General features: G+C 35.7%; 4 protein-coding genes across 14 annotated transcripts in view; 2 read left to right on the top strand and 2 right to left on the bottom strand.

Moving 5' to 3' along the window:
* The window catches only part of LOC122531656 (tumor protein p53-inducible nuclear protein 2), a 16,972-nt gene extending 11,658 nt beyond the window's left edge, over positions 1-5,314 (top strand). For 5 of the 10 annotated variants that reach the window (XM_043659744.1, XM_043659740.1, XM_043659741.1 and 2 more), the window contains exons 2-5: positions 52-281; positions 1,173-1,217; positions 1,896-2,305; positions 2,685-5,314. In XM_043659744.1, coding sequence (XP_043515679.1) covers positions 119-281; positions 1,173-1,217; positions 1,896-2,305; positions 2,685-2,840 — 774 coding nt within the window. In that variant the 5' untranslated portion in view covers positions 52-118 and the 3' untranslated portion in view covers positions 2,841-5,314. Of the gene's footprint in view, positions 1-51; positions 282-1,172; positions 1,218-1,895; positions 2,306-2,684 lie in introns of those variants that run through there. The other 5 variants (XM_043659743.1, XM_043659737.1, XM_043659742.1 and 2 more) reach the window with 3 other exon arrangements.
* Positions 5,315-8,602: 3,288 nt separating this feature from the next.
* On the bottom strand, positions 8,603-10,562 carry LOC122531662. The gene is made up of 3 exons (XM_043659754.1): positions 10,255-10,562; positions 9,528-9,692; positions 8,603-9,086 (listed from the first exon to the last, which is right to left on the bottom strand). Exons 1-3 carry the CDS (start codon positions 10,364-10,366, stop codon positions 8,770-8,772), a joined length of 594 nt encoding a protein of 197 aa, XP_043515689.1. The 5' UTR covers positions 10,367-10,562; the 3' UTR covers positions 8,603-8,769.
* LOC122531660 lies at positions 9,626-13,357 on the top strand. Of its 2 annotated transcripts, none has more exons than XM_043659752.1 (5): positions 9,626-9,742; positions 11,600-11,855; positions 12,381-12,538; positions 12,623-12,690; positions 13,139-13,357. In XM_043659752.1, exons 2-5 carry the CDS (start codon positions 11,651-11,653, stop codon positions 13,272-13,274), a joined length of 567 nt encoding a protein of 188 aa, XP_043515687.1. In that variant the 5' UTR covers positions 9,626-9,742; positions 11,600-11,650; the 3' UTR covers positions 13,275-13,357. The 2 variants fall into 2 exon arrangements, with proteins under 2 accessions (XP_043515687.1, XP_043515685.1); XM_043659750.1 differs by lacking the exon at positions 9,626-9,742 and adding an exon at positions 11,351-11,518.
* Positions 13,358-13,390: 33 nt separating this feature from the next.
* On the bottom strand, positions 13,391-22,589 carry LOC122531659. Its single transcript, XM_043659749.1, has 5 exons — positions 22,222-22,589; positions 18,680-18,849; positions 14,207-14,291; positions 13,946-13,995; positions 13,391-13,677 (listed from the first exon to the last, which is right to left on the bottom strand). The coding sequence occupies exons 1-5, from the start codon at positions 22,470-22,472 to the stop codon at positions 13,514-13,516; spliced, it is 720 nt and encodes a 239-aa protein (XP_043515684.1). The 5' UTR covers positions 22,473-22,589; the 3' UTR covers positions 13,391-13,513.
* Between the last annotated feature and the right edge of the window lie 6 nt (positions 22,590-22,595).

Raw genomic sequence — 22,595 nt, 5'->3', positions numbered from 1 at the left:
TTTTTTTTCTGGAAAGAAAAGAGAGAAAACGTTATTTGTTGGTATTTACAGGCTAAAGAGCAAGAAGAAGAAGAAGAAGAAGAAGAAGAAGAAGAAGAAGAAGAAGAAGAAGATCAGGATGCTGAACAGCTTAGCGAACTACCTACTCGGTGGTAATATCACCGGCGGGCAAGGTTCGCGGGAAGGGTCCAATAACCAAATCCCGGAGGCCTGCCCGGTAATGGCGAGGCTCAGGCAGGTGGAGGTTGAGGGCGATGACTGGATCCTCATTGACCGTGCTGGTACGTTTCAGCCAGCGAGATGAACGTCGTTCCTTTTGAAAAGGAGCAAAGCCACGGGCTCTCGAGAAATTCGAAAGCCTAGGGAATTTTCTCGTGATGTACACACCCAAGCCAAACACATAGACACCACCATCTTGCACTCCCAACTGCTTCTCACACGAGCCGAGGGAGGCCTTTGTGTCCTCCTTTCTCGTGTAAAATGAGATGCGTCTGTGGACGCCGGTGCAACGATGTACACGACGCGGATTACTCCTGTCCAGAAGAGAACCAAATGCTGCTTTTTGTTTTTTTTTTTTTTTTTTTTTTTCTTTAGCTTGATTGGTTTCTTCGCGGAGTGTATTCTGATATCTGTTCTCGATGGAGTTTAGGCTGGTTGTTGATGCTTTTTAAGTTTGCTCGTTTTGTACGGTGGTTGGGTTTTAATTTTGAGCTTTATTTCACGTTTGTATGATTTTTGTCTTTGGATGTATAATTGTACTTCTCACTCGAGACAAAAATATGTATCAAGGTAAGACAGTTTCGGTTTGCAAATATTCTTTTTCCTCTTTTTCTTTTTTTTTTTTTTTCTCTGTTAATTCTATCTTAGACTAAAATTATATATTTATTTTCTGTTAATTCTATCTTAGACTAAAATTATATATTTATTTTCTGTTAATTCTATCTTAGACTAAAATTATATATTTTGTTGTACCTTTTGTTTGTAAAAGTATTTGAGACGTACGGAAAGGAAGAAATGTGTATGGATCGTGTCTGCAGAGGCAGTATGCTGGCGCAATATTTGTTTTTTCGCATGCATGAGGGTTTTCACAGAATCGGCGAGATTCTATAATTTTTTGTTTGTTTTTTTTTATGCTTTTAACAATTCAATCGCAATTTCTCTCATTATTACAGAATCGCCAGCAAGTTCCACCACTTCCTCCCTCGACTCCAATTTAGGTATCCAACAAACAAATTGAATTCAAGTAGCCCGAGTAATCTAAACGACAGTTTAGATCATCGAAGCGATTGTTAAAACTATCGTGCATAATAAGTGTCGGCTTTTTGACAATGTTCGTGTCAAAATCAAACAACATTACAAAATTACATTTAGAACTTCGATATTCGTAAGTTTTGTAGATACATTGAAAATCTAAATTCATAAATAAATTACATTTAGAACGTCAAGATAAGTTGATTAGTACAAAATATTGTCAAGAAGCGAACGCTTGTTATTACTATAAGATTTATATTGGACTAATTAAAGAATTATATTTGAATTTCTCATTTATGTTTGAACATAAACATAAATACATATCATATACATTCTAGTAATTACAAATATAAATCTTATACAATGTAATACAATGACATATAGTTTTTGATCCCTCAAGGTCTATGCAAACTGTATCTTTTTTCCACTTTATTGCCACGTAAATATATCACACAGTTTGTACAAAACGCCATTTTTCAAAGGAAAAAAAAAAAAAATCTATTTAGCAATAAGAAATTGTACGCGCAAATCTAAAGTATGTGATATTACGGAGGTGTTGATTACAACCTTGAGGGGTTAATCAACTACACAGCTCGTACTATACAGTGTGACAATTTTATAGACGCGTATTTTAAAATTTAAAGGTGAGGGCGCGTCGGCGCTGGAGGAGTCGTGGTACCTAACCCCTCCGCCGTGTTTCACACGGGCGGGACCCGTGAACGTAGAGACGTCACCGCTAGAGGACCTGCTAATAGAGCACCCGAGTATGTCTGTTTACCGGGCCACAGCGTCTCCGGTCGCCCCCGAAACCCCACCGCCTACGCCGGACGCGCCTGACGAACGTAACGTCGAGGAAAACGTGGTTCTGCGAGACGTGGTACCCGGCGCGAGCGTGGCCATGGCGACGCAAGCTTTGCCGGAACGTCGTAACCCCAGGAGAAGTCAAATTGCAGAGCAAGAGGATCGTAGACCGTCAATCCACGATGGCAGACCCCCTGCCGATCGTTCGCGCACAACAGAGCAAAGGATAGCTCAGTTACGATCGGCGCAAAAGGTTATGTATGTAATTGGTCATACACTTTTTTTTTTCTTTTTTTTTTTGCTTAGCTTACGTCTGTCCGAGTTACTCGGGTTGAGTAACAGCTGCTAGGAGGCATAGGTTGTACAGAGTGATCCAAATCCCGTACGCGGCCCTATCGGGTACGTCAACGTTGAATTTTATCCTTATCTCGTAGAGTCGTTTGCCCTATATTTTAGAATAGTTGCGAGTACGTGAATTTTCACGAATATTCCTCTAAAGATTAGGTCCGTGAAAATCTCGAATAAAGGCATACCGAAGCATGCTTGGTACATTTTGGAGGAAGGTGGTTTTTGATTAATATCGCGTTTCTTTCGGTGGGTATTCGTCTGAATATGATTGAAATTGTGCGCAGGTTTTGGAAAAAAGGTGCACGCAGGCTCTAAAGAGAGGCCGCCTGGAGAGGAGTAACAAGTTGAGAGAGGTGTTCAGTGTCAAGGGCAAACGGCCACGCCGCCAGGACCGCTTGCGCATCCAAAACAGTGGCGCGAACAACAACCGGAAATGCTAGTCATTCGATCTCAGGCCAAGGTGTACTCAAATACCTTCTTCCTAAAACAGGCACATACAGGAAAAGCCACACTGCATTACAGAGAAAAAAGAAACCATTATAAAAGAAAGATGAAAGCCAACAAGACGAAAGGAAGAAACGAATAGAAAATAGACAAGCTGAAGCAGAAAAACATTTTCATTTCTGAAGCCCCTATATATTGCGCCCGTGAAACACGCAGATCGCATAAATCGGTCAACGCATAGAAGCTAACCGAGAAACAAAGAAGGAATGATAATGAAGATGAAAGGAGAAATAATGAAGAATAACGATGAATCACGTGGGGAAACAAATGACACGAAAGGATCACGTGTAGAAGCTGGGGCAAATATGCGGAATGTTCTCTTCAAGATTTTGTATTAGTTGAGCCGCTCCTTCGCGTACAAAGAAAACAGAAAAAGAAAAAGGAACATTGGAACAATTTTTTTCGAAGAAGAAGAGTTCGTACAAAGGAGAAGATTAAAAACTGACTTCTTTCGGAAAGAAAAATTGAAGAAAGCTTCGTACAAACTTGGATGTCTTTTGCTGACCGAGGAGAAAAAGTATATTTGATCCGCTGTGAGAGTTTCGTATCTAGAATATTGCGTATAATGGCGTGTGTATGGTAAACGTCGATTGGATCGTGTGTATAATTTTTAGCCCCTACTTATCGTTAGTATGGGCAAATGTGTCTCAACGTATGTTTTAACACGTTAGTTCTTTCTTTTTTTTTTTTTTTTTTTTTTTTATTTAATTTAAGTTGTTTATACGTTTGTGCTGCCTGTGGGAGCGTAACTTTTAGCGTAACAGCCCGTAACCTAAACGATCGTTTTCCCTTTCACTCCCCTACCCGAAGATGGCGTGCGAATCGTCATCTTGCTTTCATGGACCGATCCACGCTCAGATGGCGCGACAGTCGAAAAGGGCCAGAAACACTTCGGGACCACCATGTCCTTTGAGTTTCACGTTACGATAAGTTTATTCCTGCCGAATTTTATCAGTTGTGAATCGTTTAGCGTGACTGGACTGTGGATTTATGTTAATTTGCTTTTTTTTTTTTTGTTTTATGTGTGAGTTAATTTTTTAATTGGCTTTGAAAATTCTCTAACACGTAGTATAAGTTTAGGTTTAGGCTTTATTCTATTCGAATTATTGATTCATTTTTTTACTAATTTTTAATTCTATTTGAATTTCTAAAATTAATTATCAAGTTAATTATAGAGTATCAATTAAGTATCAGATAAGTATCAAATTAGTATTATAATTGGTACTTATCAAATTAGTGTAATCGATTTATTTCATTTTACTAATTTCTAATTCTAATTAGTCGTAATTATCAAATTAGTGTCATGTTAATTATGATATATCTATCAAATAATAACGATGTATCTATCAAATTATTATCGAGTTAACCATAAATTAAGTATAAAATTGTATCAAATTACATAAAATCCGCAGTCTAAGTATGATGACTAAGTATGAGATAGAAAAAATTATGAGCATGATGTATTATGTGGTAATTTTCAAAATGGCTCCGGAGAAAGCTGATAGTCGTAGAACGTCCATTTCATAGATATCGTTACCTTCTTTCTTGAAAACACGAGTGTCACTGCAGATTTTCCTGAATTTGTGTGAAATTTGTGCAAAAATGTACAAAATGTGCATAATATTTGAAGTGCTCAATGCGCAGTATATCTATAGTACGCACATAATAAAAAAAAAAAGATATTCGAAGTATCCGAAAGCAAAGTATACAAATACTTTTATCGAGTCATGTAAAAAAAATCAGAGATTTATATATTATGCAGTGTAAATGTACAGGATGTTCGCTATGTATTACAGAGCTTGTAAATGGTAAGTTTACCATTGTAATATTTTTTTTTTATAGTCACCATGATGGCGCACTACATTTTTTATACTTGCGACATTGCTCAAAAAACAAGAGTGACCATTTTTTGGAATGGTATGATATACTTTTTAATCCATTAAGTGGATGGAGCTGGACATTCTCTGTAAAGAAAAAATCGAAAAATTATTTAGGGGATATTACAATTTTGTGAAATCTATCTTATAGAAAACAAGGAAGGACAGGGGCAGTATTCTTGTGTTTATACTGTTCTTGTCTTTCATGTATAAATTTTACAAAATTAAAGTTAAAATATATCTACTAAACTAATAATTTTTCGACACAATACTTTTTTTTTATGGAAAATGTCAAACCCTCGAATAGTGGATTAAAAAATAACTATTCCCTTTGAAAAATTGAGCAACAACCGTTGTTCCATTTCTTGAACAATTACAGAAAATTGATGTGCGCTGTCATGTTGCAAATTTTTTCAAAAAGTTACCATTTACGAGGAAGACACAGCGAACAACCAGTGTCAACTGCGCGTAGCGTGCAAAAATCTATAAAATATCCAGACTGATGATAAATAAAAATATTCTGACTGACCAAATTTACTTCACTCATATTCCCAAAGTCACAAAATTGCTGAAATAAAATACTAAATAATTGCTGAAATAAAATAATAAATAATTGCTGAAATATTCGCAGTCCACGTCTGCCCCTAAGCAGTAAAACGCTTTTAAAAAGCAACCGCAGCAGCAATACGTCTGTCAATGATACGGTTATTATCAATCGAATGTCGAGTGAAGTATAATTTCGAGGGCAGACGAGGACGACACGCGTGTTTTGAAGATAGAGAACGAAAGGAAAAAAGACTTAGTTCCTCTCTCCGATCGTTTCGACGAATAAAAAGCTATCGAGGCTCTTGCCGATAGCTCTTGGCTTGTCTCGCACGTGAATGAATACCTAATGAATGAGTAAAATGAACAGAAGCAGGGGGGGGGGGCAGAACACAGAAATCACTTTTTCCCATGTTGGAGAATCAGTTTCTGTATAGCTGACGCGCGTTGTAGCGCGTCAATATTTGAAAGCTTTCTGTGGAAAAGCATGAAAAGCGAGTGCAAGTTTTGCAACTGGGATCTGAAATCCCAGGGGCCTGAAAGCGCGCGCCACGTATGGGCAATGGTCTAATTTGTATCTTGGGGCGCGCACACTTGGGCCCTCTTGCACAATTCATTTCGTTTATCCGATAAATTACTATTTGTTGGATAAACGAAGGGGATTTGGAAAGAAGGTATCTTTCAATTTTCCTTCTTTTTCATTTGAAGGGTTATAGATGGGGGGATTTAGGTGAGAGAAAGATGTAGCGGCCTTTCTCCTCAGGATTGCTGCCTAGATTCATCAGAGGAGGGATTGATGGCAGCGATCTCTTTTGTCCTCAGACGCTTTTTATTGTAATTACCAGCTAAGGCCTGACGGTCACCCATCTTAGCGGTGTTCCGCACTCTGTTTGCTTAACGTCAAGATCGCTAAGTACTTCGACATAAGCGCACAGCCACTTGCGGCTTGTGCTAGTCGGTGTTCGATTTCTGTATTTAAGTAACGATAGGCCGCTACATTATTAATTATAACAATTGGAGTGTAGATTTTGCGACCTCTTTTGACCTGATTATTATTAATAAAAATTGATCTGTCACTGTGACGTGTCTTGGCAGGAGGATTTTAAAAAATTAAAAAAATGTTTTTTTTAAATTTACTTTGTGCCGCGAAGAATAAATTTGGTCAAATTGCGAGTTGTTTAGTGAAGTGCAGGAAGGCTCTGAAAAAAAAAAAAAGAAATTCTCCCCGACAGGTTCGAACCCCCTCCCCCCTCAGGATGCTCAGGACACAGTTAAACGAAGCGTTGGAGAGACAGGCCACGTTGAAACGAGACAGACGCGCTGTATAATTCTCGGGAAACGAGCCAGAGTTCAAGTACAAGTGTTCTTACGGCCACGATGGCGAAGCAGCTCGAGGAGAGAGAAGAATCGGTGTCGCCACGAATTGGACCTTTTTTGTAAAATTCAGACTCCCGTAACCAAGCATCCATTCGAGTCTGCCAGATTTTGCGACGTACTCCACTCAGATAATTTCTTCTGTGAAGAAAAACCGGCGGCACCATGTTCAACAGCGATCTCCGCTTTGAAAAAAAAAAAAAAAAAGAGGAAGAAAACAAAGACTCATCAAATTCGAAGGCCTTCTGACGTTTCGAGAAGCCACAGAATGCTATAGGACAGCCACTGCCTGGAACGTTTCTTCGAGAGCTGCTTCGCCAAGGCCTCTGGAAGCTGGATATCGTCCAAGATAAAAATAAAAAAAAAAAAAGAAAAAAAAAAAGAATAAACTAGTAGCAATAGAAAAACTCGTCCAATCAAACTATTGGACGAATAGTTGACAGACAGCTGTGATTCAAACTGAATTCGACCTCGGACGACCCTCTCCTCCGCAAGGAGAATAGCTTAATCGTGTTTCAAGCAGGAACCTGTTTTCTTCTCTGTGGCCCTAGATTCGTGGATTTTTCTATTAAAAATAAAAGAGAAAAAAACAGAGAGTGAGTGAGTGAGAGAGAGAGAGAGAGAGAGAGAGAGAGAGAAAAGAAGAAAGAACTTCGATTATTCCTTCGAGATTTTCCCTGCAGCGCTGTAGGCGTCATTTAGCTAGCACTGATAGTACTTAACGACCCCACATAATCTGGAATAACCCAAGTTCTCTCTCGAACGAATTTTTTTTTTTTTTTTTTGCGTTTTAATGAACTTGAGGATGTAACTCGATTTTAGAATGACCGTTTCTGTAAATAAATGAATAAACAATTAATGCCGGTGTTTGATGAATGTTCTGGAACGGCACGTTCACGTTTGATAGCCAAGCAGCACAAAACAAATTATAGTTGGACGGATAAACGAGAATGAGAGATAGTGACGGGGTGTTCCTTGCTCTCCCGGTTTAATTCATGTGTATCATGTATTGTGTAACGTCTACCTTTCTCTCGTAAGGAGCAGTGTTCGTCCTGAAACTTATTATTGCTGTGTAATGATTATTATTAGAGAAAAAAAGAAGAAAATGACAAAAAAAGAAATAATAATAATAACGAAGTGAAAAAAAAAATTGGATATAGGATGAGCGATGATGGTGATGATGATGATGATGATGATGATGATGATGATAATGATGATGATGGACAAGGTGGTATATATTTATGGTGTGAGTAAGACACGATTTTATGATTCGGACGTAACTTTCGTTTATAATATCGTTTGAATGGTTTTCTTATAAAATTCATTGAATCGTATTAATTTGAATGTATACTCGTACACCTTGACCGTATAACGATGATTAATAAAATATTTTATGTCACTAATTGGTGCTGTTCTTTCTCATTTTTAAATGTCAATTCAATTTCAATTGTCATTGGATTAATTTTAGTCCGTTTTAAATATTTTAATTAATTTTTACTCGAAAAAGTGTCATAGTTTTAATTGAGCTGTGAAATACAAAATTTGTATTTGTTAATCTTCCGAATCTCTTTTTAAAAGTTTTTTTCACGTTTAATTTTTGACTTTGCACACTGTTCCTGGAAGGCGGAAAAAAGGTTCTTAGACATTTCAGTATATACGTCGATAATAAATATTTTTGATACGTTTTTAGTGTTAATAATGTCTAATATTGGTAGTCATAAAAATAATTCAAATGTTACACTTTTGTAATTCTTTCATATTGCTAAATGTTTACTTGTTATAATATCGAGTATCTCTTATTGATAATTCAATTATTCAAATACTAATCAATGTCTCATTTATGAAATTTCATCGTCTGCATAATTCCCCGTTCTCCCCCCCCCCCCCCCAAAAACCTACATTTTCCAAAATTATTCATTTCTGTATTTCTTGATGCTTGTACACTACCTTGCTCTGTTATGTATTTCATCCACTCTCCCCAACCAAGGAAATCCACTCGTTCGTCAATGAATCTAATCCGCGAATCGAAAAAGAATTCGCAATCTCAAAATCGAAAATTTGTTTTCGATGGTTAGTCAGTCAGGTAGCCGCTCAGTTCTTCGTCGGATCGTCTGAAATCGGCGATGTAGCTGCAACTGTGCACAGAGTGAGGCGTACTCTCCTTCGGGCTCAGAATTGAACGCAGATTCCCCTCCCCGTAATTCAAACCCAACGACATCTCTCTCCTTAATTCCGCGCATCTGCCGGTCCTGTAGTCCATGTCGATCTCGCGGCCGCGTCGATTTTTCGTGAACAAAAGCTCCAGGCTGTAAATAACGCTGACCAGCTCCTCCTCCAGTTGTGGGTCGCAGGAAAACGAGACCATACCTGGCTCGCAACCGGGAGCCCCTGTTCGGATTCATGAATAATCATGCGTTAATGGATCGTGGCTCGAGTCGATAATTCATTGTCTGTCGGTGGCGATCGAGGCTTTTTTCCTACTCTTTTTTTTCTTTTTTTTTCTTTTGGGAGGACGATCGCGTTCTAGCTTACGACGAAATTTTTTTATGCACGTTAATATATTTTTTTGTTCCCCGAAAGATGATTGGGAGTACACAAAATGAATAGATTGAGGATTTCTGTAACATGTTTTTCAAAATAAAATGTTGCAGAGTAATGGAGCTGCTGCAGACTTGTTAATATAATGAATCGAATTGATCACTTTCAAATTGTGAAACACATGCATATGGAAGATGAAACAAATTCCTTCCAAATTAAAGAGGTATTCCAATTCAGAATTGAGAGGCATTCTAACTTCAAGAAGTGAATTTTACATTCTTAATGGATAACCTTGAGTGTCTTGTAGAGTCTCCCAGCGAATTAACGCCTCTTGCAGTGGTTTGTATAGCTGCCGCCTGTTAGGACAGCACCAGTTGGCCACTTTCGCGTCCAATTGTATTCTGTCTTCGGTGCCTAGCTGGCTCCAACTTAGAAACAGCTGCTTCAGCCGCGGCACTGTCATAGAACCCCATCATAAATACGCATCTATCAGTCATCGATATAGAGTCAGTAATGCAATGAATAAACGAACGTTGGAACGTTCAAACTTTCCAGTCGTGGAGAAATTAACAGAACTCCATTTATTCGAAAAAAATTCGTTCACATCGTCGTACGTTAGATGAGTAATAGATGGTTCGTGATTTAGAAAATTCTCTTTCGAATTAATTTTAATTATTTAATGTTGTATCACGATCTGCAGCCTCTAGTTGCGAAATTCTTCATTTGTCAGTGTCAATACAGCAAACACTAGCAGAAAATAAAATTAAATAAAAAATGTGAAGCTTATGGAGTTGACAAGTTTAATTTTCGCGAAGCTCAACTTCCAACCAAATAGTAAATGAAGTCACGATCTTTTATATAATTGAAAATAATAATAATAATAATAATAATAACGTTTCTTCTCTGAAACTTCCGTTTCTATCTTTCTTTCTATCTTTCTATAAATGGAGCGCTGTACTTAAAAATATTCGTGGTTCTCTGTTTCGTTTCTCCAAGGAACTTCGAGCGAGCGCCAGACCTTCGGGTATCAGAACGAATATCGTGTCGCATATCTGCTCGAAAACAGACTCTTCCATCGATTCATCGGCGTTGTTCTCGTGGCTGACGGTGATCGTGGATTTAGATTGCATCGCGCATTTTCAGCCCCGAGGGAATTCCTGTCATTTTATGGCCACGATACGCCAGTCAAACGAGAAAGAAAGAAAGAGAGAGAGAGAGAGAGAGAGAGCGGTGAAAAAAAACGAAACGTAGCCACGATCGTGGACAACTTCGTGGAAAAACGAACCGCGATCGTTATCATCTGGTTTTTTAACACGATGCTTTGCCAATCGAGAGAATTTTTTTTGAGAATTGATCGACAGCTCGATTAAGTTGATTAATAATTTCCGTAATTATTAATTAATAATATTATTATTAATATATTATTATAATAATATTGTTATAATAATAATTATAATAATATTGTTATAATAATAATTATAATAATATTGTTATAATAATTATTATAATAATATATTAATAATATTATTATTATTAATTATGAAAAATTTTAACTAATACTTCCGTATACTGTATAATAAAGTTTTCTTGATACATGTTATAAATATTTGGGATACAAGTGGGAAATTTATTAGAGAATTTTTGATTTTTCGTCATATACTGTATTACCTTAAGAGATTAGGAAATTTATAAAAAAAATATATATTTAATACTTTAAGAATTCCCTGTCAGATCATGTGTATCGATAGTTTTATCGAAATTGCTTGATTTTGTTTTCCCTTTACAATCTTTTGAGATTATCATTTTACTTTCCTATTTGAAGAAACAAATTTTTATTAATCACTTTTTTGAGCTCTGCAGGTTAAAAAACAATTTAAATTAAAACAATAGGTGCTTCTAAAAATATTAAATGAAAAGTAGCGAGAAATCGAGGGTAAGGTCACGTTTAAATAATTTTTAGTGGTTAGAACAGATTTTCACGCAAATGTTATCGATCGAACCTCGTGGTTCGTGTCCATTCTAAGTTCAAATATCTCCCATAATTTCCTAGTTTAATTCGACATGATCACTCTCGAACGTAAAACAAAATACTTGCAAGTAACCATAAAAAAATACCAAAAGAAATAACACTTTGACATATTGCCTCTTTCATTTTCACTTCTCCATTAAAACAATCATTTTGATTCGAGTTTCGAGCTTTGAAATGTTCCAAAATGGTGGAGGAGGAGTGCATCAACTCCGAGCTACGAGGAATTCTCGAGGAATTCACGAGAATTCGAAATGTGCCATCGTTTTTCATTCTGCGTTTCAATGCGTACGTATCCTCTCTCTGAATATTTTACTAATTGTTAAAATATTGACAGGCGTACGTTGCGTTGAAAGCTTACTGCGAGATACGAGAGGAGGCTGCGTCAATGGAAAAGGAACAGGTCGGAAAAATGAGAGAGAATTTGGAGAAACTCTCCGCCACTTATCTGCTTTTGGAGAAAAGATACAAGTCTACCGTTGAGAAATTGCAGACTGAAATGAACGAACTTCGTAAAGTGAACGAAGAGTTGAAGGAACAGTGCGATCATTTACGTCTGGTCAATGTGGATCGTGGTGGAAACGCTGATCAAAGTAAAGAACAAAAATAACGATTTATTCTTTTGTTATTTGAAAAATTCGCCTGTTTATTTAAAGAAGGTTGCTTCGAAAAATTTATTTTGTAAAATAATCCATCTATTTTATTTAATTAGTAAAGTATTTTGAAGAATTCATTTTATTTCAATTCATAGTATTTAGCGAAACAGAGAATGGAAAATTATTATTCTATTTTATGTTGTCGGAAAATTTATTTAGCAAAGTAGACACTAATCTATTCGTTTTATTTATTTCAGACAATTTATTGTCCTCGTTATCTCTGTTGAATTAAAATTGTTCGCGCATTATTGTCAATTTTTTCAAACACATATAATCTGTAACGATATGCAGAATTATTTCCTACCAGTTATCGTTTGCAATTCAATTTCACCAACAATAATCAATCATCGGTTGTTAATTAAACGCTCGTTAACTCCGCCACTTGTCAATCACTCTTGTACAATAATATTTACTAATTGTCTGATGTTCAATTGCCACTGTTATATCATCCATCAACAACAGTGTGCAAATTGCAAGATGAAATGGAGGCTTTGAAAGCGCAATTACTGATGCAAGAGGAGAAACACACCGAGGATGTTGCGTTGCTGAAGAAGCAACACTCTGACGAACTGCAGAGATACAAAGTGTTGCTGCAGAACGCGAAACTGGCATCCACTTCCGTAAATTATACAATTCCTATTGCCTAGAGTATAATCCATGAAATTTTCACCATTATGTAGAATGGATATTTCTGTTTCAATCAGTGCGAAACGAAGAAAGGGGCACGTGCGAAGAATTTGGGGAACAACAAAAGGAAAGTCTCGTTTTTTAGGTATTATTCCGAATTTTTAACCTATCCGTCGTTCTCGTCAATTTTAGAACGTTCTCAATTGTATTTATCATGTTATTAACATCAAATTTTGTATTTCAATCGACTCGTTAAAATTTTTTGACTTTAATGATCATCTTTGTCACTTTGGCTTTTTCATTGAATTTCTATATTCTACAAAGTTTTCCTGAATTTCTTGAATTTCTTTTTTTTAAAATAATGATTAGCTTCGAATTTTCGAGTTTTATTTTCTTACCGAATTCCTCAAATTCAGAAATCTTCCTAAATTTATGTAGCATTTTTCAAGAAATTGCATCTTAATTCTTTTAAATCCAATAATTAATTCTTTTAAATCCAAGAATTTCTCTAATTTCTTAAATTTTCTTAAAGTATTACACGTTTGATGTTAAATTCTCTCTTTAATTTAAATCTTCGACGATGCAAACTATAGATGGCCAGAATTGAGCGTAGAAAGGGTAAATGGCACGTCATTGGAGAACGAAGAGGAAACTGTGGATAAAAACTGTGGCAAAAAAAAAAGAAAATTATTTTACGAGGACAAAGATACTCTGATAGATATTTCTTAAAATATCTTTTATACTATACTGCGGTCAATGTAAAATGTTTATTAACTTTTATCATAAAAAGAATTAACTTTCGATTTTCGTTACTCGAGTCAAACTAGAAATAATTTTTGGTTCAATTTTAAGTTTATATATATATTACATAAATAATTGACAATGTTTAGTAAGTATCAGAATATATGCAAAATATATGCATAAAAAGTAGAAATAAATTAATTTGATCCCTTTGACGATGAGTGAAATTATTTACTGATCTTTCGATTAAGAGAATTCCAACTGTTGGTGTAGTCGATTTTTAGATGCCCGTATGTATTTAGGTCCAAATGTGGGGGCGGAATAATTTGTACCATGTATTTTTCTTGTTCCATGCATGGGTATTCGTGTCGAGAACGATAGTCTGGCATATCTGTGAAGATAAAACGACGAAGTTTGTGATATTAATTATAAAACTGAATTTTCAATGTTAAAATTGTCGAGAAATGTTAAACTGGTGAAAATACTAAACATAGAAAATTATACGTACAACTTGATATTCCATTCGCTACATTAAATAGAAATCTATCTCTTGAGAACTCAAATATTTCTCTCCTTTTTTTAAAAGCATGAAATTAACACGTACGTAATTAACAGAAGTCTCTAAATCACGGAGAATTGTGACTATTCAAATTTCTTACCCAATTCAATGGAGTCCACTGGTGGGAGACTATGATCGACGCTCATTGACCTAAGAAATAAATCAGTTCAGCATTTTTGCAAATGAAATTTATAAAATGGAATTTGGATAAAAATTAATTGAAAATCCGTTAAATATTATATATATATTATATAATATAATATTTAATAGGAATAATAATAATATATCAAGAATAGTATATATTCTCAAATTTCTCCATGCATCGAATGAAAATCTGCAGTCTAGTAATTTAAAAAAGTACCTATTAAACTCTCTTATGGATGTGGCAGATTTGCATCTGTGTCTGCATCGCCTGTGGTCTTCCATGAATTCACCGTGTCTCACGTCTGTAACAATTCCATTAAATGTCCCAATAATCTACATTCTCTCTCTTGGTTCACAAATAAAAAAAAAAGTATCGCATTAATAAATGAAAAAAAAAAAAAGTTCCAAGAGACAAACGTTCGTATTGTTAGTAGATGTTGATTTTAATCTGGTTTGTCTCGACGCCCACCGACGCCTTCGACTGTTTTTTTTTCTTGTACGAAGGCTCGCCGGATTCGGAACGAGGACGTGGAAATCGCTCGCGATGACACGTGCAATTTCGTTCAGCCACTTTCTGACGCGTTCACCAAAGTGAGAACAACCTCTTTCTACAATCTCTGATCCTTTCCTCTTATTCCTCGACGTTGACTTAGGAAGGTTCGCGACCGAAGAATTATTCAGAGAGCAAAGAGAACTCAAATTAACTTAATGATTCCCTATAGAGAATAATTCAGCTGAAGAACATAGAATTGTAATGCAAGACGAGAAATATTGAGGAATATTGACACGTAGCGCAATAAACGAAATATCTGACATAATTTGACACTGTATGATGTGCAACTACAAGTGAATACTCTGGTCTTTCCACTTTCACATCGTACGCAATTTATTTGTTTACGCGTAAAAGCGGAGAGATGTTCGAAAGGTCGCTAAAAAAAAATGACAATTGCGTGTGAGGACGCGTACTCGCGACACTAGCGCCACGTCGCATTATTAAGGCGACAGACCAAACTTTCTAGGACACGATAGAAATCGTGGTCGAGTTATTACGATGCACGACGAACCGCGACGAACGTTTTTATCACCGAGTGTTATTCCACGCGATCGTTCCCTGTACAAATCGATCCGATTTAATTACTTTTATCGCTGTCGTAACTCTCGGGATGAAAATTGAAACACGTACGTACGAGCGCGTAGCTAAGTGTAAGTTTTCTTCTGTTTTGTTATACGAACGAAATTTTAATTGGAATTTAATTGGTATAATCTTATCGCGGTATAATAAACTTTTCATTCGTATTCTCTAGGAACGAAGGAAAAATCTCGAAGTGATTTCACGCGAGAAAAGAACTTTCGATTGAACTATATCAGTTCAGTGTATAAAAGAACTTCCATTTTACCGCACTTATAATCAATTCCATTTCTGCCAAGTCGCTTTCAAGACACACCCAACCGGGCATAACCACTCGAATTACTTCAAATCAACTGTTATACAGCTCGTAATCGAACATTTTACGTCAAGAGAAAATTACAATATACAGAGTTTATTCACCTTCCTTAAAAAAAAAAAAAAAATCCCTTCTTGCAATATTAATGTTAAATTTAAATTCCTTTGTATTATCAATGTTTTCATATCATTTACTCATCTTTATTTCATATACTATTCCAATATGTAATGATCTTTTTCAGCAAGGAAATCTGGATTGTTGAGAAAATTCGTTACGACAGGAATTAGATTGAAATGTATGATAATAATTACCAGATTGCTAGTCTACTTTAAAATGAAGAATTCCGCCGTGATAATGTTAACGTAGTAGTATGAAACATTTGCTACATAATAGCGCTTTATTATCATTTGTCTTTTAATTAGATTTCGATGCAAGTGTCTGAATAAAAAGAAAGAAAGGAAAGAAATGAAAAGTGGACATGTGTCGGTTAAAAAGGAGGAAACGGCATAGTCCAGTTCACCGCAACGTGACCATTAATAGGATTTTTGAACCGGGACCCGAAACGGAAGTGCGTTCCTTAGCCAAACGCATCGGCACGTGCAACATCGATGCAACGCGCCAATTGCATAACCATAAACCGCCGTTCGAATCGTAACCGGCTGCTCACCGCGTGCATGAATATCAATTAACGGGCCAAGAGAAAGAGTAACTCGACCGCGACCTGTGGCTCTCGAGCACGCGATCTTCCACGTCACTTTTATCCCGTATTCCTCGTTTCCAACAGCTTCGAACGAAGGAAGACAGCTTGAACTGTTACAACTTCCTAGAAGAAAATGATACTACAATCTGTTTTTCGATTTCACTTTCGAGTATAGAACTCTCTCTATCTTCGACAGTGAGTTCGTTTCTTCAAAGAGACGATCTCACATCGTGCAATGTTGCGTTGCAATGTTTTTGTTCCCGAAAATTGTAAAAATCCAATGATTGAAAAATTGTTTGCCAAATGATTCACTTCGGGATAATCCACGTTGAACGCTTTGAGTACTGAAAATTGACAAAAATTTGAAAGTTTGATACTGAATGGATATGTAACAGATGAGAAACAGAAATTCATCTTCAATCTTCGTATTTTTGGTATATTTTTATAACACGTTAGTCTCTTTGAGTCTCTTTTTATGTATTTTGTGGGAAATCTGAAAGCGCAGAACGTCGCTAAAAATATATACAAAATATTATAAAGTACAGTACTCTTTGCAATATTCAACACTTGAAGAGATTTTCTACTATTTCCCCAATCATATTCCAAAAAATAAAATTTTCATATCATATAATTTAATAAGTGAACAATTATTGTATCATCTGTATAACATTCTACGTAGTACTAGACTAAACACTCAATTTTAACATACATTTTACGATGCACAGAGATCAAGTTCAGTAACTAGATCATTTCTCTGACAGATAGTTCACTTTGATAACTGTTTCTGCATTAAACAACTCCCTGCTAATTATCTGTCTAACACAAATCCATCGTAGATCATCAAAAACCTGACTATGTGATTATCTAATTAAAAAGTTGATGAGTCTGAAAGATAAACTACAGATCAGACAGTTGAGTCACTTTTGGCAACGTATATCAGATTTCTTTGTGATTTACATCAGGAGAACCATTTAGTGCACTCATTGCTGAGAATATTCAATATCAAAAGCTAAATTAGAATCACACGTGGGGGCGAGTCTTGCACAAGGCACGCTCTACTTTGATCTGGACCTTGAAAGTGGAAGTTCTAGGTCCACGAACGGTTCTATAGTTATGCTGGTCCGATATTCGCAATCAGAAAACCGTGGACACTGATTTTCACTTGCTTTCACCAACCACAGTTATATCGGTATTCACTATTTGTTGTATTTGCCAGGAATAGCGTTTCTTTTCCTTGATAAAACGGTCTGATGATGCCTTTGAGCTGGAAGCAGCTCGTCTAAATGTAGTTTATCTATTCATTATAATAGAATCTCTTCATTCTTTTTTTACTTGCTTTAGAATTGGTTAGACGCATGATGATTTGTATCACCATAATTTCCTGCGGATTTCACCTGACCCAATTTTCAAGCTTGTCCAAGAAATATCTCTCTATAGAGTTATATCTCTCTGACAGAAGTAGAGGGAGGAAATTAGAATTATGGACACAGTGGCGTAAGAACGAGTAGTGAATGTATGAATTATACATGTGGTTCTGAAAGCGAACTGGCTGTACAAGTTATTTAGGACAAAGTGATTGGGGAAATTAGTTGAAATTCAATTAACGATAATCTTGAAGTTAAATTGATTGACAAACACATGTATGAGGTCAAGGAACTCTCGCTATGTAATTAACTTTGTAAATATATTATTATTATATAGTTTAAATTAAAATATTCAGTTACTGTAATAATACTGCATGTAACTACAATGAGATCATAAGTAATATTGAACTGAAATATCGTTGTATAACAGCAACTAGCATATTAATGTGCTGATACAATGTAGTAGTACTACACTTTCAGTTATTATAAGATTGCTACATACTTACAATTAGTAATGAATTATTATAATTGTTAAATATTAATAAACCACTTATTGTTGGTTTATCACAGAAACTTATTTACCAAAGAATTATATTTAACAAATTAATATGCTAGCAATTAGTATGATATGCTATAAAACTACTATACACTTTCCATTAATAGTGAATTATTATAATTATCAAATAGCAGTAGTGAAGCATTAGTAAACCATTTATTGTTAGTTTATGAAACTGTTATCAAAGAAACTGTTATTATGAAACTGTCATCAAAGACTTGTATCTAAGAAAAGTGAATTCTAATTTTCCTTCTGAGAACAATTTCTGCTGTTTGCGTGTTTAATCACAGAAACTTATTTACCAAAGAATTATATTTAACAAATTAATATGCTAGCAATTAGTATGATATGCTATAAAACTACTATACACTTTCCATTAATAGTGAATTATTATAATTATCAAGTAGCAGTAGTGAAGCATTAGTAAACCATTTATTGTTAGTTTATGAAACTGTTATCAAAGAAACTGTTATTATGAAACTGTCATCAAAGACTTGTATCTAAGAAAAGTGAATTCTAATTTTCCTTCTGAGAACAATTTCTGCTGTTTGCGTGTCTAATTCAATGTAGAGGCCTCGATTCGACGGGCGATGAGGACCGTCAGGGGAATAGCAATTAATCTTACCGGAGAGAGGCGCGTAGACCGGATACGGGGCGACGTAATCCGGTACCTCGTCCTCGTAGATTGGCTGATGATAGTAGCAACTATTGTTCGCCAGTCTAGCTGGTCCACAATACAATTCTTCCACGAAGGCAGGCGCGACGTAGCCGGGCTCTCTCACTGACGACGAATACCTGCAACCAGTTCCCTAATTACTTCTCCAAACTCCTCCCTTAAAAACACAATTCTTTTTAAATGATTTCTGACGGTTCTGCTGATGATTGTTTTTCTTCGAAAAATTTAATTGTAACATACAATCTCTATATTTTAACAGGGAGGAGCATAAAGAGAAAGATTCTGAAATATTTTGAGAGATAACTGCCTACTATACATTATACTTGTACTATACTACTGTATTATAAAATTACTATACGCCATAAAATACTGTACTACAATATTGTACTGAGCTATATTGTGTTATAAAATTACTGTATTAGAACTATACTTAGTTACTATATAATAGCTTTATACTATAATATGAAATGTATTATTAATTTAATATACTATACTATAATATTCCAATAATATATTGTACTACAATATTCCAATACTGAGCTATATTATGTTATAAAATTACTATACGTGTTAGAACTATACTTAGTTATTATGTAATAGCTTTATACTATAATATGAAATGTACTACTAATTTAATATACTATACTATATTTATGCTACAGTATAAAATATACTACTAATTTAATATGGTATAATGTAAAGCTATTATATATACTATACCGTATGCAGTATAATATTATACTATTTATAATATAATATGAAATGTACTACTAATTTAATACTATACTATATTTATACTGCAGTATGAAATATACTACTAATTTAATATAGTGTAATGTAAAGCTATTATATGTACTATACCGTATACAGTATAATATTATACCGTGAAATCACAGCACATATATAAATCCATCTTAACGTAGCGATTGAAACAATTTCGCGAAGCAAAAAGTGAAAACCTCCTCCCCCCTGCGCGATTACCGTCTCTATCTAAATTGCAGGACAGTTGCCGGACAGTTGAGCCCTAATCCAACAAGAAACAAACTGTGAAATCGCCTTTTAAAGGCAAGTTCGCTGTTCTTGCCGGCAACGACGCTTATTAGAAACGTGGCTCGAGGCGTTTTTTCGCTAAATTAGCCAGCGACGACGCGAAACCACTTCGGGGGATTTCGCCTTTCACCAGACCCGACATACGAATGATCGATTTAAACAGCGTTACACTTGACGGTGGTTCAATGCACCACGTCGGATCACTGACGGACGTCTATTACGATTGAAGGAAGTGTCTCTTTCCGGCAATTAAATTCCATTGTAATTGCGATCCGGTGGTCGTTGGAGCATCTGGTTGCGCAATCCTTTACGCGCGCTGCACATGTCTTTGCTGTTTTTTCCTTTTTTGAAAATAAGATTGCCAGAAATTTCTGAGATTTACTTTTCGGTTTTTTTTTTTTTTTTCATTTTCGTTCGTACGTACAAGTTTCGAGCAAACATTTGTTTTGGAATTGGAATCGTTAGGAAAGTATTCTACGAGATGAAGAATTTACACATGAAAAATTTTACCGCGTGATGACAAGTATAGGAATATCAAAAAACGAGACAGTGCGATTTTCATTTGAAAAATTTGTGACGATCCTTCGTTATCACGTAGAGCGATTAATTATAATTGCAATCGAGTTCGAGCTTGAGCAACGAAACTTTACTTTATCTCGCCAACACGTAATTAAATGATATTTAACGAAATTCAAAAATTTATTCGAACGATTCCAGTCGTGAAATTATCAACAAAATAACTTCACACAGTTCTCCAATATGAATTTAATTAAGAAAAAAAAATTACTACAAATCAATATAATGAGAATCTTTTCTCGCCCAATTTTCTACAAACAAAATAATTTAACACTTCCTTTCGAGTTAGCTAATCGTATAATTATCGCAGCTTTTCATTTGAATTTCTGCTTCATTATTATTCGTACGTCTCCGTGCAATATCGAGAATACAGGCTTTGGCGCGGCTGTGAAAAAAAAAAAAAGGAAAGAAGCAAAAGCATGTTTCGAAAATTATGTGTATGCGCAACACGCGTTTTCCTTGATGCGTCGAAACGAAGGTGTGCAAAGTTTAATAAGTATCAGGCACGCGAGAGAGCAAGACTCAAGAACACAGCGCCCTACTTCGCACCCACCCAGTGTGATAACGATCTTTCTCGAGCAGATTGCAGCCTATGAAAAAATATACCGGGTTAAACAGACTGTGAACGATAAAGCGGAAAAATGAAAGAGGGGAAAATATCACGCCTGTAAAAACAATGTGTTGTATATACACGCTGGTTTTATGCAACACACCGCGGAGAGATCGATTATCAGACGGTTCATAGTGGAAATTCAGACACTATGATTTATCCGCGAACGTTTCCACGCTCGAATTCTCAGTGGAAATTCGAGAAATTTTCTTACGAAGTCGAAATAGATTTTGTTTCATCTGTTGAATTCATTGAAAATTTCGCGCAGTTTTCCAATTAGGGAAAAATTTCAATTCCAATTATAAATAATCAAGGTACAAATAAATTTATAATTTGTTTTTTTTTCTACATGCTATCGAACAAGTCTTGAATTTAAATTGTCGAGAGAAATTGTTCAATTTTGAACAAGAGTTTTTATCGTCGTTCAGAATCTTTCTTTCGATAATAAGAAATCTTTTATATCCTTCATTCAATTCTTAAATATTGAAAGGCGCAAACGATTATTTTCTTTCAAGATTGGAATAAATATGTACCAAAACTTGATCACCTTGATCTGCTGAAAAGATTTCTTCGACTGATACGTGTATTTTATTTCAAAGATTTATATTAGACCTCAAACTATCAGTGTTGCTGTTCAATTAACCAGGTTCGTTAGATTCCAGATACCAGTCTTTCTACTTAATTAACATGTGCACTCAGTTTCTTTCCAACCACACAGCAATTTCTAGCGGATACGAAACGTAACTGTAAAGGGAGTAATTTCGACCAATCCATCTCCAAATTTCAAGAATCAAGTTTCTTTGTTAAAAGAGAGGAAGAATTTCTTCCAACATTGATTTCTAATTCTTAAAACGAAATAACAATAAAATTGTGAAAGCTCGATCGTTTCAATGATTTTCTTCGACATGAACTTTTAGAACCGAGGAGAGAATTTCATTTCGTTGGACAAAGAAGTCAAGCTTCTAACAATTTTACTTTCTTTCTAAGAAGACATTTAGAAGAGATTTCTCTCTCAGGAGTCAGTTTCTTTCTCAAAGTAATTTAAATTTCTCCTCAAGGTTTGGAGAGCAACAAACGTTACGTAAAAAACGACAACTGAAAAAAAAAAAAGAAGAAAAAGAAAAAATCTAGGTTCTCGTTGGCATAACGAGAAACATAAAAGATTGAGGATGTCGCAACAGAGGAGTCACCTACAATGAATTTCATCAGATCGGTTAATTAAAACGTCGTTAATTTATTAATGGTCGTCACTCACCAATATTCCGAGTGAGCGCGTGCCTCTTGGTGAAATCGGTAGGTGGATCGTCGATGATGTCTCGACGCCTGTTGCGCCAGGCCAGCAACGCTGTGCCGTCGCAGGTACGCATAGTTCTCCAGATCCCACGGATCCACGTAGTGTCTGCTGGCACTTCCGGAGCTGCACGCGTCCCCGGAGCTACCAACGGAAGTGGAACGCTGGGAACCGACCGAGTCCCAGTATATCGACGACTCTGCCGGCATTCTCATCTTCTCACTTTCTCTGCTTTCTATTCTTCTGCCAGCTAGTGTCTCCCTCGGGCTAACTTCGAGAAAATCGTGTCCTTTTTTGGACTTTTGCTTTCGGCTATTTTTTTTTTTTTTTTTTTTTTT

Source organism: Frieseomelitta varia, unplaced genomic scaffold (genome assembly GCF_011392965.1).
Source record: "Frieseomelitta varia isolate USP_RPSP 00005682 unplaced genomic scaffold, Fvar_1.2 scaffold_410, whole genome shotgun sequence".
Taxonomy (NCBI): domain Eukaryota; kingdom Metazoa; phylum Arthropoda; class Insecta; order Hymenoptera; family Apidae; genus Frieseomelitta; species Frieseomelitta varia.
The sequence above is the reverse complement of the archived record's forward strand: the minus strand, read 5'-3'. Positions and strand labels throughout refer to the sequence as shown.